Genomic DNA, 14,939 nt, shown 5'->3' on the forward strand with positions numbered 1-14,939 from the left:
TTCGTAGAACAACCAAATCAAAAATTCCTTCTCCTGCAAAACCTATTAGGAGGGATACACTCCTCCGCCAGACCTCAGTTCAGTAGAATAAGTCCAAGACTAGATTGGAAAACACTTTTCGTTAAAATGCCTAAATTTAATTTTTGAGCTCGAAATCTGACAACCACCTAAGTACTTTTTTCGTAGACCAACCAGATCAAAAATTCCTTCTCCTGCAAAACCTATTAGGAGGGATACACTCCTCCGCCAGCCCTCAGTTCAGTAGAATAAGTCCAAGACTAGATTGGAAACCACTTTTCGTTAAAATGCCTAAATTTAATTTTTGAGCTCGAAATCTGACAACCACCTAAGTACTTTTTTCGTAGAACAACCAGATCCAAAATTCCTTCTCCTACAGAACCTATTAGGAGGGATACACTCCTCCGCCAGCCCTCAGTTCAGTAGAACAAAACCAAGACTAGATTGGAAAACACTTTTCGTTAAATTGCCTAAATTTAATTTTTGAGCTCGAAATTTGACAACCACCTAAGTACTTTTTTCGTAGAACAACCAGATAAAAAATTCCTTCTCCTGTAGAACCTATTAGTAGAGATACACTCCTCCGCCAGCCCTCAGTTCAGTAGAATAAGTCCAAGACTAGATTGGAAAACACTTTTCGTTAAATTGCCTAAATTTAATTTTTGAGCTCGAAATCTGACAACCACCTAAGTACTTTTTTCGTAGAACAACCAGATCCAAAATTCCTTCTCCTGCAGAACCTATTAGGAGGGATAAACTCCTCCGCCAGCCCTCAGTTTAGTAGAACAAGTCCAAGGCTAGATTGGAAAACACTTTTCGTTAAATTGCCTAATTTTAATTTTTGAGCTCGAAATCTGACAACCACCTAAGTACTTTTTTCGTAGAACAACCAGATCCAAAATTCCTATACTCCTAAAGAACCTATTAGGAGGGATACACTCCTCCGCCAGCCCTCAGTTCAGTAGAACAAGTCCAAGACTAAATTGGAAAACACTTTTCGTTAAATTGCCTAAATCTAATTTTTGAGCTCGAAATCTGACAACCACCTAAGTACTTTTTTCGTAGAACAACCAGATAAAAAATTCCTTCTCCTGTAGAACCTCTTAGGAGGGATACACTCCTCGGCCAGCCCTCAGTTCAGTAGAATAAGTCCAAGACTAGATTGGAAAACACTTTTCGTTAAATTGCCTAAATTTAATTTTTGAGCTCGAAATCTGACAACCACCTAAGTACTTTTTTCGTAGAACAACCAAATCAAAAATTCCTTCTCCTGCAGAACCTATTAGGAGGGATACACTCCTCCGCCAGACCTCAGTTCAATAGAATAAGTTCAAGACTAAATTGGAAAACACTTTTCGTTAAATTGCCTAAATCTAATTTTTGAGCTCGAAATCTGACAACCACCTAAGTACTTTTTTCGTAGAACAACCAGATCAAAAATTCCTTCTCCTGTAGAACCTATTAGGAGGGATACACTCCTCAGCCAGCCCTCAGTTCAGTAGAATAAGTCCAAGACTAGATTGGAAAACACTTTTCGTTAAAATGCCTAAATTTAATTTTTGAGCTCGAAATCTGACAACCACCTAAGTAATTTTTTCGTAGAACAACCAGATCAAAAATTCTTTCTCCTGCTGAACCTATTAGGAGGGATACACTCCTCCGCCAGCCCTCAGTTCAGTAGAATAAGTCCAAGACTAGATTGGAAACCACTTTTCAATAAATTGCCTAAATTTAATTTTTGAGCTCGAAATCTGACAACCACCTAAGTACTTTTTTCGTAGAACAACCAAATCAAAAATTCTTTCTCCTGCAGAACCTATTAGGTGGGACACACTCCTCTGCCAGACCTCAGTTCAGTAGAATAAGTCCAAGACTAGATTGGAAAACACTTTTCGTTAAATTGCCTAAATCTAATTTTTGAGCTCGAAATCTGACAACCACCTAAGTACTTTTTTCGTAGAACAACCAGATAAAAAATTCCTTCTCCTGTAGAACCTATTAGGAGGGATACACTCCTCGGCCAGCCCTCAGTTCAGTAGAAGAAGTCCAAGACTAGATTGGAAAACACTTTTCGTTAAATTGCCTAAATTTAATTTTTGAGCTCGAAATCTGACAACCACCTAAGTACTTTTTTCGTAGAACAACCAAATCAAAAATTCCTTCTCCTGCAGAACCTATTAGGAGGGATACACTCCTCCGCCAGACCTCAGTTCAATAGAATAAGTTCAAGACTAAATTGGAAAACACTTTTCGTTAAATTGCCTAAATCTAATTTTTGAGCTCGAAATCTGACAACCACCTAAGTACTTTTTTCGTAGAACAACCAGATCAAAAATTCCTTCTCCTGTAGAACCTATTAGGAGGGATACACTCCTCGGCCAGCCCTCAGTTCAGTAGAATAAGTCCAAGACTAGATTGGAAAACACTTTTCGTTAAAATGCCTAAATTTAATTTTTGAGCTCGAAATCTGACAACCACCTAAGTAATTTTTTCGTAGAACAACCAGATCAAAAATTCTTTCTCCTGCTGAACCTATTAGGAGGGATACACTCCTCCGCCAGCCCTCAGTTCAGTAGAATAAGTCCAAGACTAGATTGGAAACCACTTTTCGTTAAATTGCCTAAATCTAATTTTTGAGCTAGAAATCTGACAACCACCTAAGTACTTTTTTCGTAGAACAACCAGATAAAAAATTCCTTCTCCTGTAGAACCTATTGGGAGGGATACACTCCTCGGCCAGCCCTCAGTTCAGTAGAAGAAGTCCAAGACTAGATTGGAAAACACTTTTCGTTAAATTGCCTAAATTTAATTTTTGAGCTCGAAATCTGACAACCACCTAAGTACTTTTTTCGTAGAACAACCAAATCAAAAATTCCTTCTCCTGCAGAACCTATTAGGAGGGATACACTCCTCCGCCAGACCTCAGTTCAATAGAATAAGTTCAAGACTAAATTGGAAAACACTTTTCGTTAAATTGCCTAAATCTAATTTTTGAGCTCGAAATCTGACAACCACCTAAGTACTTTTTTCGTAGAACAACCAGATCAAAAATTCCTTCTCCTGTAGAACCTATTAGGAGGGATACACTCCTCGGCCAGCCCTCAGTTCAGTAGAATAAGTCCAAGACTAAATTGGAAAACACTTTTCGTTAAATTGCCTAAATTTAATTTTTGAGCTCGAAATCTGACAACCACCTGAGTACTTTTTTCGTAGAACAACCAGATCAAGAATTCCTTCTCCTGTAGAACCTATTAGGAGGGATACACTCCTCCGCCAGCCCTCAGTTCAGTAGAATAAGTCCAAGACTAGATTGGAAAACACTTTTCGTTAAAATGCCTAAATTTAATTTTTGAGCTCGAAATCTGACAACCACCTAAGTACATTTTTCGTAGAACAACCAGATCAAAAATTCCTTCTCCTGCAGAACCAATTAGGAGGGATACACTCCTCCGCCAGCCCTCAGTTCAGTAGAATAAGTTCAAGACTAAATTGGAAAACACTTTTCGTTAAATTGCCTAAATCTAATTTTTGAGCTCGAAATCTGACAACCACCTAAGTACTTTTTTCGTAGAACAACCAAATCAAAAATTCTTTCTCCTGCAGAACCTATTAGAAGGGATACACTCCTCCGCCAGCCCTCAGTTCAGTAGAATAAGTCCAAGACTAGATTGGAAACAACTTTTCGTTAAATTGCCTAAATTTAATTTTTGAGCTCGAAATCTGACAACCACCTAAGTACATTTTTCGTAGAACAACCAGATCAAAAATTCCTTCTCCTGCAGAACCTATTAGGAGGGATACACTCCTCCGCCAGACCTCAGTTCAATAGAATAAGTTCAAGACTAAATTGGAAAACACTTTTCGTTAAATTGCCTAAATCTAATTTTTGAGCTCGAAATCTGACAACCACCTAAGTACTTTTTTCGTAGAACAACCAGATCAAAAATTCCTTCTCCTGTAGAACCTATTAGGAGGGATACACTCCTCGGCCAGCCCTCAGTTCAGTAGAATAAGTCCAAGACTAGATTGGAAACCACTTTTCGTTAAAATGCCTAAATTTAATTTTTGAGCTCGAAATCTGACAACCACCTAAGTACTTTTTTCGTAGAACAACCAAATCAAAAATTCCTTCTCCTGCAGAACCTATTAGGAGGGATACACTCCTCCGCCAGCCCTCAGTTCAGTAGAATAAGTCCAAGACTAGATTGGAAACCACTTTTCGTTAAAATGCCTAAATTTAATTTTTGAGCTCGAAATCTGACAACCACCTAAGTACTTTTTTCGTAGAACAACCAGATCAAAAATTCCTTCACCTGCAGAACCTATTAGGAGGGATACACTCCTCCGCCAGAGCTCAGTTCAGTAGAATAAGTCCAAGACTAGATTGGAAAACACTTTTCGTTAAAATGCCTAAATTTAATTTTTGAGCTCGAAATCTGACAACCACCTAAGTACTTTTTTCGTAGAACAACCAAATCAAAAATTCCTTTTCCTGCAGAACCTATTAGGAGGGATACACTCCTCCGCCAGACCTCAGTTCAATAGAATAAGTCCAAGACTAAATTGGAAAACACTTTTCGTTAAATTGCCTAAATCTAATTTTTGAGCTAGAAATCTGACAACCACCTAAGTACTTTTTTCGTAGAACAACCAGATAAAAAATTTCTCCTCCTGTAGAACCCATTAGGAGGGATACACTCCTCCGCCAGCCCTCAGTTCAGTAGAATAAGTCCAAGACTAGATTGGAAACCACTTTTCGTTAAATTGCCTAATTTTAATTTTTGAGCTCGAAATCTGACAACCACCTAAGTACTTTTTTCGTAGAACAACCAAATCAAAAATTCCTTCTCCTGCAGAACCTATTAGGAGGGATACACTCCTCCGCCAGACCTCAGTTCAATAGAATAAGTCCAAGACTAAATTGGAAACCACTTTTCGTTAAAATGCCTAAATTTAATTTTTGAGCTCGAAATCTGACAACCACCTAAGTACTTTTTTCGTAGAACAACCAGATCCAAAATTCCTATACTCCTAAAGAACCTATTAGGAGGGATACACTCCTCCGCCAGCCCTCAGTTCAGTAGAACAAGTCCAAGACTAAATTGGAAAACACTTTTCGTTAAATTGCCTAAATTTAATTTTTGAGCTCGAAATCTGACAACCACCTAAGTACTTTTTTCGTAGAACAACCAAATCAAAAATTCCTTCTCCTGCAGAACCTATTAGGAGGGATACACTCCTCCGCCAGACCTCAGTTCAATAGAATAAGTCCAAGACTAAATTGGAAAACACTTTTCGTTAAATTGCCTAAATCTAATTTTTGAGCTAGAAATCTGACAACCACCTAAGTACTTTTTTCGTAGAACAACCAGATAAAAAATTCCTCCTCCTGCAGAACCTATTAGGAGGGATACACTCCTCCGCCAGACCTCAGTTCAATAGAATAAGTCCAAGACTAAATTGGAAACCACTTTTCGTTAAAATGCCTAAATTTAATTTTTGAGCTCGAAATCTGACAACCACCTAAGTACTTTTTTCGTAGAACAACCAGATCAAAAATTCCTTCTCCTGTAGAACCTATTAGGAGGGATACACTCCTCGGCCAGCCGTCAGTTCAGTAGAATAAGTCCAAGACTAGATTGGAAAACACTTTTCGTTAAATTGCCTACATTTAATTTTTGAGCTCGAAATCTGACAACCACCTAAGTACTTTTTTCGTAGAACAACCAAATCAAAAATTCCTTCTCCTGCAGAACCTATTAGGAGGGATACACTCCTCCGCCAGACCTCAGTTCAATAGAATAAGTTCAAGACTAAATTGGAAAACACTTCGTTAAATTGCCTAAATCTAATTTTTGAGCTAGAAATCTGACAACCACCTAAGTACTTTTTTCGTAGAACAACCAGATAAAAAATTCCTTCTCCTGTAGAACCCCTTAGGAGGGATACACTCCTCCGCCAGCCCTCAGTTCAGTAGAATAAGTCCAAGACTAGATTGGAAACCACTTTTCGTTAAATTGCCTAATTTTAATTTTTGAGCTCGAAATCTGACAACCACCTGAGTACTTTTTTTCGTAGAACAACCAAATCAAAAATTCCTTCTCCTGCAGAACCTATTAGGAGGGATACACTCCTCCGCCAGACCTCAGTTCAATAGAATAAGTCCAAGACTAAATTGGAAACCACTTTTCGTTAAAATGCCTAAATTTAATTTTTGAGCTCGAAATCTGACAACCACCTAAGTACTTTTTTCGTAGAACAACCAGATCAAAAATTCCTTCTCCTGTAGAACCTATTAGGAGGGATACACTCCTCGGCCAGCCCTCAGTTCAGTATAATAAGTCCAAGACTAGATTGGAAACCACTTTTCGTTAAAATGCCTAAATTTAATTTTTGAGCTCGAAATCTGACAACCACCTAAGTACTTTTTTCGTAGAACAACCAGATCAAAAATTCCTTCTCCTGTAGAACCTATTAGGAGCGATACACTCCTCCGCCAGCCCTCAGTTTAGTAGAATAAATCCAAGACTAGATTGGAAAACACTTTTCGTTAAATTGCCTAAATTTAATTTTTGAGCTCGAAATCTGACAACCACCTAAGTACTTTCTTCCGTAGATCAACCAGATCAAAAAATCCTTCTCTTAGGGAACCTATCATAAATTATTTCTGTTTCCTTTTGGTTTCAGAAAAGATTAGCAGGAACAATGAATGGTCAACTGCTCAAATGAAAATAATGCAAAAATATACAACGCAAGCATTAAACAATTCAATTCACAAGTGACTCAAGTCATCAACTTACTCATAGCCGGCTGTTTAGAACCTTCAATAGCATCGCTCTCATAAGGAATTTACCCTCTTCGGTTAGGTGTGCAAGATCGTTTTGTCTGAAATGTTTCGACTGAATATGCCTCGGGCCGATATAACTCGAATCCTTGTTACTCATTAGATAACTCTTCAAAATTTCATTGGTCTCAAGCACCAAGTGTTTCTCTTGCATCAAGTCACCGCGCTGCAACATGCCTACTACAAAACATTTGATTCCATTGTCTCTGAGGACATGATGGAAGGCCACGAGGTTTAAGGCTGTTTCGACTGGAGTTGACCTCTCGAATTTTTGTCTGGGATGCACACTTAGATCGTTATTTCCGCAGACAACAATAACATGGGTGTAACCCCCTCTTCTGGTTTTAGCGGACCACTCTCCGTCAAGAAAAGCGGCCCGAAAGCCTGGCTTGGCGTCAATGGTAACATCATATTGTTGTATAAACTCGTCACATTGGATGTCACTTTCCAACAACTTTTGAGTGCTATTGAGTGAAATATGCTTGTGCGTACCACCGTTGCGCACAAGCTTTTCACTAATGAAATTGCACAGCCGGAATTCATTGAAAAAATTGTTTTCAGAATGTTCGTACAACCGTTGCGCACAATAAAAGACTAAAAATAAAAGACAAAAATGAAACTTATAGGTAACACGCTTAGCAGAAAACGCAGATTTACCTCTTGACTTCTGGCTTGTAAATCTGGAGACGGGAGTTGACGGGAACTCATATTTCAAACTTTCAAACAAGCAAATCAGAAATTAAAATTGCGTATATTTATTGTTCATTTTTAGACTTATCTTAAGGCTCGCAAATTGTGCGAGCTCTGCGACAATCCGCGCAGTTAGGTAGGCACTTTCGAGTATCCCGGCAGTTTGCTTTTGCCCGCAAGTGTAGCTACTAGGTGACAGAGAACACCACCAGACTTGAATGCATGGAAATCATGCATGATAAAAATCATGAATGACGTCCACTCAAACAAGTCAGGCAGCACCCTTTGTCACCTAGTTGCACACTATACGCTCAAAAGCAAACGGCCGTTCAACCATATTTTAGCCGCTCTAAACATACATGAAAGTCATGATCACACACAAGAACAATCTAATGACTAAAGACAACATAGCAACAAAATGACCTATGGCGGAACGTTTTGCTATAAACACATCAATTTATCAACTGCTATTTTCCGATTCTACTGAAAATTTGTCATTGATCGCAGCGCTTATCCCCAGCATGAGGAGCACAAAAACCAGCGGGGGGGAAACCGACTAACCGGCGTCTCAACGGGGCAGGAGGGGGTGTGCACCTCATGGGGCCCCGAGGCCCTCACCTTAAGAAATAATAGTATTAAATATATAACCACAACAAGCAAGAGTTATGGGACCAATAAAACAAGCAATATATATTGGGTCTATCAGACCTATACTGGTGACTAAAGTCACTAGTCATCCCAGTTTGACAACTAGAAACGTGAACCGTGCCAGAAACGTAACTTTTGCGAAGACATTACACAAATCACACATTTACAGCAGAGAACAGAGAATCTTAAAAAATTACAGCATAAATTAACCCCTCTAGCTTAGTACCCCTGATACCCGGGGCTGAGTGGTCCCACATTGACCCGTGGTGGTGGTCCCAGTTCACACTTGGTGGCGTCCCCTGATACCCGGGGATGGGTGGTCCCATGTTTACCGATGGTACGGATTAAGCGCAACAAGCGATTCACAATGCAGATACACCAAAACTCTGGTTCTTTTTATTATTGGAGACGTCTAATAGTGATAACTAATTAATCCTGATCGTCAGAAGTCCAAAAAATTTACTCAAAGAGATATTTTGAAAAAAAGAACCTATATTTTGGAAGAAAAAGTTGACCAAACTCTTATATATATGATATCATGAAAAGAAGCAAACTTTCTTTCATACTAAAAACAATCGCCTCTATATAGATTTTTAACATGGGAAACACCAATGAAAACTCAAATATCAACTTATTTCTCGTCGAAAGTCCTTGATCCGATAAAATTTCTCTAGTTTTGAAAATAGAATAAGCGAATAAGTCGAGATTTCCGATTGAGATACAAACTTTTTTTCTAGGAACGTTAGGCGGACCATTCTTTTTCATTACAACCTAAATGTTACTGGTAGTCTGGGATATCAATTTGGTTCACTTTGAAAAAGTCCTTGATCCGATAAAATTTCTCTATTTTTGAGAATAGAATAAGCGAATAAGTCGAAATTTCCGAATGAAATACGAACTTTTTTCCTAGACAAGCTATACCAAAAATTCTTTTTGTTTTAGACTCTAGGTACACAGGGGATACTCCATACCGAGTTTGGTTCGATTTGGACAACTCCTTGACCCGATAAAATTTCTATATTTTTGAAAACAGAATAAGCGTATAGCAAGCGAATGAGTCGAAACTTCCGATTGAAAAACGAACTTTTTTTCTAGACAAGTTATACCAAAAATTCTTTTTGTTTTACCTTCTAGGTACACATGGGATACTCCATACCGAGTTTGGTTAGATTTGGACAACTCCTTGATTCGATAAAATTTCTATATTTTTGAAAATAGAGTAAGCGTATAGCAAGCAAATAAGTCGAAATTTCCGATTGAAAACCGAACTTTTTTCTAGACAAGCTATACCAAAAATTCTTTTTGTTTTATGCTCTAGGTACACATGGGATACTCCATACCGAGTTTGGTTAGATTTGGACAACTCCTTGATCCGATAAAATTTTTATATTTTTGAAAATAGAATAAGCGTATAGCAAGCAAATAAGTCGAAATTTCCGATTGAAAAACGAACTTATTTTCTAGACAAGCTATACCAAAAATTCTTTTTGTTTTAGACTCTACATACCCTGGGGATACTCCATACCGAGTTTGGTTCCATTTGGACAACTCCTTGATTCGACGAAATAGACCAATTTTTAAAATTCAATAATTGAAATTTATTTGAAATAATTGCAAATTTCCGTATGAAAAACTAACTTTTTTCCTAGGCAAGCTAATGTAAAAATTCTTTTTGTTTTACCTTCTAGATACACATAGGATACTCCATGCCGAGTTTGGTTTGATTCGGACAACTTTTTGGCTATTTGAAAAAGACCTATTTTCAAAATTATTTATTCGAATTAATCCGAACTTTTGAAATGAAAACCTAACTTTTTCCAGGGTCAAGCCATAGCTAAAATTCCTTCCGTTCGAGACTCCACGTACATAGGGGATACTCCATGCCGAGTTTGGTTTGATTTGAACAACTTCTTGACCCGATAAAAAAGAACTAATTTCAAAATTCGCTATTCGTGAAATTCGCAACTTTCCGTATGAAAAAATAACTTTTTTCCTAGACAAGCTATAGCAAAAATTGTTTTTGTTTTAGACTCTACTTACACTGGGGATACTCCATGCCGAGTTTGGTTCCATTTGGACAACTCCTTGATTCGACGAAATAGACCAATTTTTAAAATTCAATAATTGCAATTTATTTGAAATAATTGCAAATTTCCGTATGAAAAACTACCTTTTTTCCTAGGCAAGCTAATGTAAAAATTCTTTTTGTTTTACCTTCTAGATACACATAGGATACTCCATGCCGAGTTTGGTTTGATTCGGACCACTTTTTGGCTATTTGAAAAAGACCTATTATCAAAATTAATTATTCGAATTAATCGGAACTTTTGAAATGAAAACCTAACTTTTTCCAGGGTAAAGCCATAGCTAAAATTCCTTCCGTTCGAGACTCTACGTACATAGGGGATACTCCATGCCGAGTTTGGTTTGATTTGAACAACTCCTTGACCCGATGAAAAAGGCCTATTTTTAAAAATTATTCAAAATTAATTATTCGAATTAATTGGAAATTAACGTAAGAAAAACTAACTTTTTTTCTAGGCAAGCTATAGCAAAAATGCTTTTTGTTTTACCTTCTAGATACACATAGGATACTCCATGCCGAGTTTGGTTTGATTCGGACCACTTTTTGGCTATTTGAAAAAGACCTATTATCAAAATTAATTATTCGAATTAATCGGAACTTTTGAAATGAAAACCTAACTTTTTCCAGGGTAAAGCCATAGCTAAAATTCCTTCCGTTCGAGACTCTACGTACATAGGGGATACTCCATGCCGAGTTTGGTTTGATTTGAACAACTCCTTGACCCGATGAAAAAGGCCTATTTTTAAAAATTATTCAAAATTAATTATTCGAATTAATTGGAAATTAACGTAAGAAAAACTAACTTTTTTCCTAGGCAAGCTATAGCAAAAATGCTTTTTGTTTCCGACTCTATATAAACAGGGAATACTCCATACCGAGTTTGGTTCGATTCGAACAACTCCTTGACCCGACGAAAAAGACCTATTTTTAAAATTCGTTATTTGCGAAATTCGCAAATTTCCGTATGAAAAACTAACTTTTTTCCTAGGCAAGCTATAGCAAAAATTCTTTTTGTTTTACGCTCTAGGTACACATGGGATACTCCATACCGAGTTTGGTTAGATTTGGACAACTCCTTGACCCGACGAAACAGACCTATTTTTAAAATTCGTTATTTGCGAAATTCGCAAATTTCCGTATGAAAAACTAACTTTTTTCCTAGGCAAGCTATAGCAAAAATTCTTTTTGTTTTAGACTCTAGGTACACAGGGGATACTCCATACCGAGTTTGGTTCGATTTGGACAACTCCTTGACCCGACGAAAAAGGCCTATTTTTAAAAATTATTCAAAATTAATTATTCGAATTAATTGGAAATTAACGTACGAAAAACTAACTTTTTTCCTAGGCAAGCTATAGCAAAAATGCTTTTTGTTTCCGACTCTATATATACAGGGAATACTCCATACCGAGTTTGGTTCGATTCGAACAACTCCTTGACCCGACGAAAAAGACCTATTTTTAAAATTCGTTATTTGCGAAATTCGCAAATTTCCGTATGAAAAACTAACTTTTTTCCTAGGCAAGCTATAGCAAAAATTCTTTTTGTTTTAGACTCTAGGTACACAGGGGATACTCCATACCGAGTTTGGTTCGATTTGGACAAATCCTTGACCCGACGAAAAAGACCTATTTTTAAAATTCGTTATTTGCGAAATTCGCAAATTTCCGTATGAAAAACTAACTTTTTTCCTAGGCAAGCTATAGCAAAAATTCTTTTGGTTTTACACTCTAGATACACAGGGGATACTCCATACCGAGTTTGGTTTGATTTGAAAAACTCCTTGACCCGATGAAAAAGGCCTATTTTTAAAAATTATTCAAAATTAATTATTCGAATTAATTGGAAGTTAACGTACGAAAAACTAACTTTTTTCCTAGGCAAGCTATAGCAAAAATGCTTTTTGTTTCCGACTCTATATATACAGGGAATACTCCATACCGAGTTTGGTTCGATTCGAACAACTCCTTGACCCGACGAAAAAGACCTATTTTTAAAATTCGTTATTTGCGAAATTCGCAAATTTCCGTATGAAAAACTAACTTTTTTCCTAGGCAAGCTATAGCAAAAATTCTTTTGGTTTTACACTCTAGATACACAGGGGATACTCCATACCGAGTTTGGTTTGATTCGAACAACTCTTTGACCCAATGGAAAAGGCCTATTTTTGAAAATTATTCAAAATTAATTATTCGAATTAATTGGAAATTAACGTACGAAAAACTAACTTTTTTCCTAGGCAAACTATAGCAAAAATGCTTTTTGTTTCCGACTCTATATATACAGGGAATACTCCATACCGAGTTTGGTTCGATTCGAACAACTCCTTGACCCGATGAAAAAGACCTATTTTTAAAATTACTTATTTTAAATAATAGCAAATTTCCGTATGAAAAACTAACTTTTTTCCTAGGCAAGCTATAGCAAAAATTCTTTTTGTTTTACACTCTAGGTACACAGGGTATACTCCATACCGAGTTTGGTTCGATTTGGACAACTCCTTGACCCGACGAAAAAGACCTATTTTTAAAATTCGTTATTTGCGAAATTCGCAAATTTCCGTATGAAAAACTAACTTTTTTCCTAGGCAAGCTATAGCAAAAATTCTTTTTGTTTTACGCTCTAGGTACACATGGGATACTCCATACCGAGTTTGGTTAGATTTGGACAACTCCTTGACCCGACGAAACAGACCTATTTTTAAAATTCGTTATTTGCGAAATTCGCAAATTTCCGTATGAAAAACTAACTTTTTTCCTAGGCAAGCTATAGCAAAAATTCTTTTTGTTTTAGACTCTAGGTACACAGGGGATACTCCATACCGAGTTTGGTTCGATTTGGACAACTCCTTGACCCGACGAAAAAGACCTATTTTTAAAATTCGTTATTTGCGAAATTCGCAAATTTCCGTATGAAAAACTAACTTTTTTCCTAGGCAAGCTATAGCAGAAATTTTTTTTGTTTTACGCTCTAGGTACACATGGGATACTCCATACCGAGTTTGGATAGATTTGGACATCTCCTTGACCCGACGAAACAGACCTATTTTTAAAATTCGTTATTTGCGAAATTCGCAAATTTCCGTATGAAAAACTAAATTTTTTCCTAGGCAAGCTATAGCAAAAATTCTTTTTGTTTTACGCTCTAGGTACACAGGGGATACTCCATACCTAGTTTGGTTCGATTTGGACAACTCCTTGACCCGACGAAAAAGACCTATTTTTAAAATTCGTTATTTGCGAAATTCGCAAATTTCCGTATGAAAAACTAACTTTTTTCCTAGGCAAGCTATAGCAAAAATTCTTTTTGTTTTACGCTCTAGGTACACATGGGATACTCCATACCGAGTTTGGTTAGATTTGGACAACTCCTTGATCTGATAAAATTTGATCTGAGAAAGCAAAGGTCAAAAAGGTCGCTGGTGTCAACCGCTTCTGGTGCTTAAATCGAGGGCAAGTTTACTGGACAATTTCTCTAAAACGGCACAACAAAAATTAACCCCCTTATTACAGTTTGTAGCACTGCTTGAGATATGCTTCATATTAAAAAATGAGCCCAATCGGTGCACTCTTCAAGGAGTTATAGCAAAAATAAGGTACCGTACCAACTGACCCCAGAAGAGAGATATACCCCACATTCAGAGCTAAAATTGACCTTCAGAACTTCATAAAATGAGGTAAAAAATATATATGGGGAGATTTGCCATTACAAATGGAGTTCAACGAGCCTATTCGTGGAGTCAAAGTAATGAATTTCAACATTTCACATGTAGAAACGTGAAACGTACCAGTCACTTACTGGTGAAAATGACCGTATGTTTCTTGGCCAATTTCTCGAAAACGGCTGAAAGAAACAAAACGCTATTTACAGGGATTCAAGTACGGCTCAAGCTGAGTTCAAATCAACAAACAGATCAAAAATCGGTTCACTCTACGAGGAGAAATTCCAACATAAAGGTACCGTACCAAATGGCCAAAATGACCCATTTCGGTTCCCGTTTCTGTACTATAACCGATAAAGACTCATTAACACTCACTATATCCACCTGTAAGATATATATGGGGAGACTCCCCACTAACTGAGGATTTCAAAACACAACTTTCATAATATACTTCAAAGCTTCAAGGTGTCACCACTGGTGTCAACCGCTGGTGTCAACCGCTTCTGGTGCTTAAATCGAGGGCAAGTTTACTGGACAATTTCTCTAAAACGGCAAAACAAAAATTAACCCCCTTATTACAGTTTGTAGCACTGCTTGAGATATGCATCATATCAAAAAATGAGCCCAATCGGTGCACTCTTCAAGGAGTTATAGCAAAAATAAGGTACCGTACCAACTGACCCCAGAAGAGAGATATACCCCACATTCAGAGCTAAAATTGACCTTCAGAACTTCATAAAATGAGGTAAAAAATATATATGGGGAGATTTGCCATTACAAATGGAGTTCAACGGGCCTATTCGTGGAGTCAAAGTAATGAATTTCAACATTTCACATGTAGAAACGTGAAACGTACCAGTCACTTACTGGTGAAAATGACCGTATGTTTCTTGGCCAATTTCTCGAAAACGGCTGAAAGAAACAAAACGCTATTTACAGGGATTCAAGTACGGCTCAAGTTGAGTTCAAATCAACAAACAGATCAAAAATCG

General features: G+C 37.3%; 1 protein-coding gene across 1 annotated transcript in view; it reads right to left on the bottom strand.

The window, feature by feature from the left end:
* Window positions 1–8,526, bottom strand: part of LOC142336701 (uncharacterized) — a 71,937-nt gene extending 63,411 nt beyond the window's left edge. Inside the window, exon 1 of the mRNA XM_075385613.1 lies at window positions 8,427–8,526. Coding sequence (XP_075241728.1) covers window positions 8,427–8,526 — 100 coding nt within the window. The remainder of the gene's footprint in view (window positions 1–8,426) is intronic.
* Between the last annotated feature and the right edge of the window lie 6,413 nt (window positions 8,527–14,939).

The sequence above is a fragment of the Convolutriloba macropyga genome, chromosome 3 (genome assembly GCF_964194025.1).
Source record: "Convolutriloba macropyga chromosome 3, txConMacr16.3, whole genome shotgun sequence".
Lineage (NCBI taxonomy): Eukaryota > Metazoa > Xenacoelomorpha > Acoela > Convolutidae > Convolutriloba > Convolutriloba macropyga.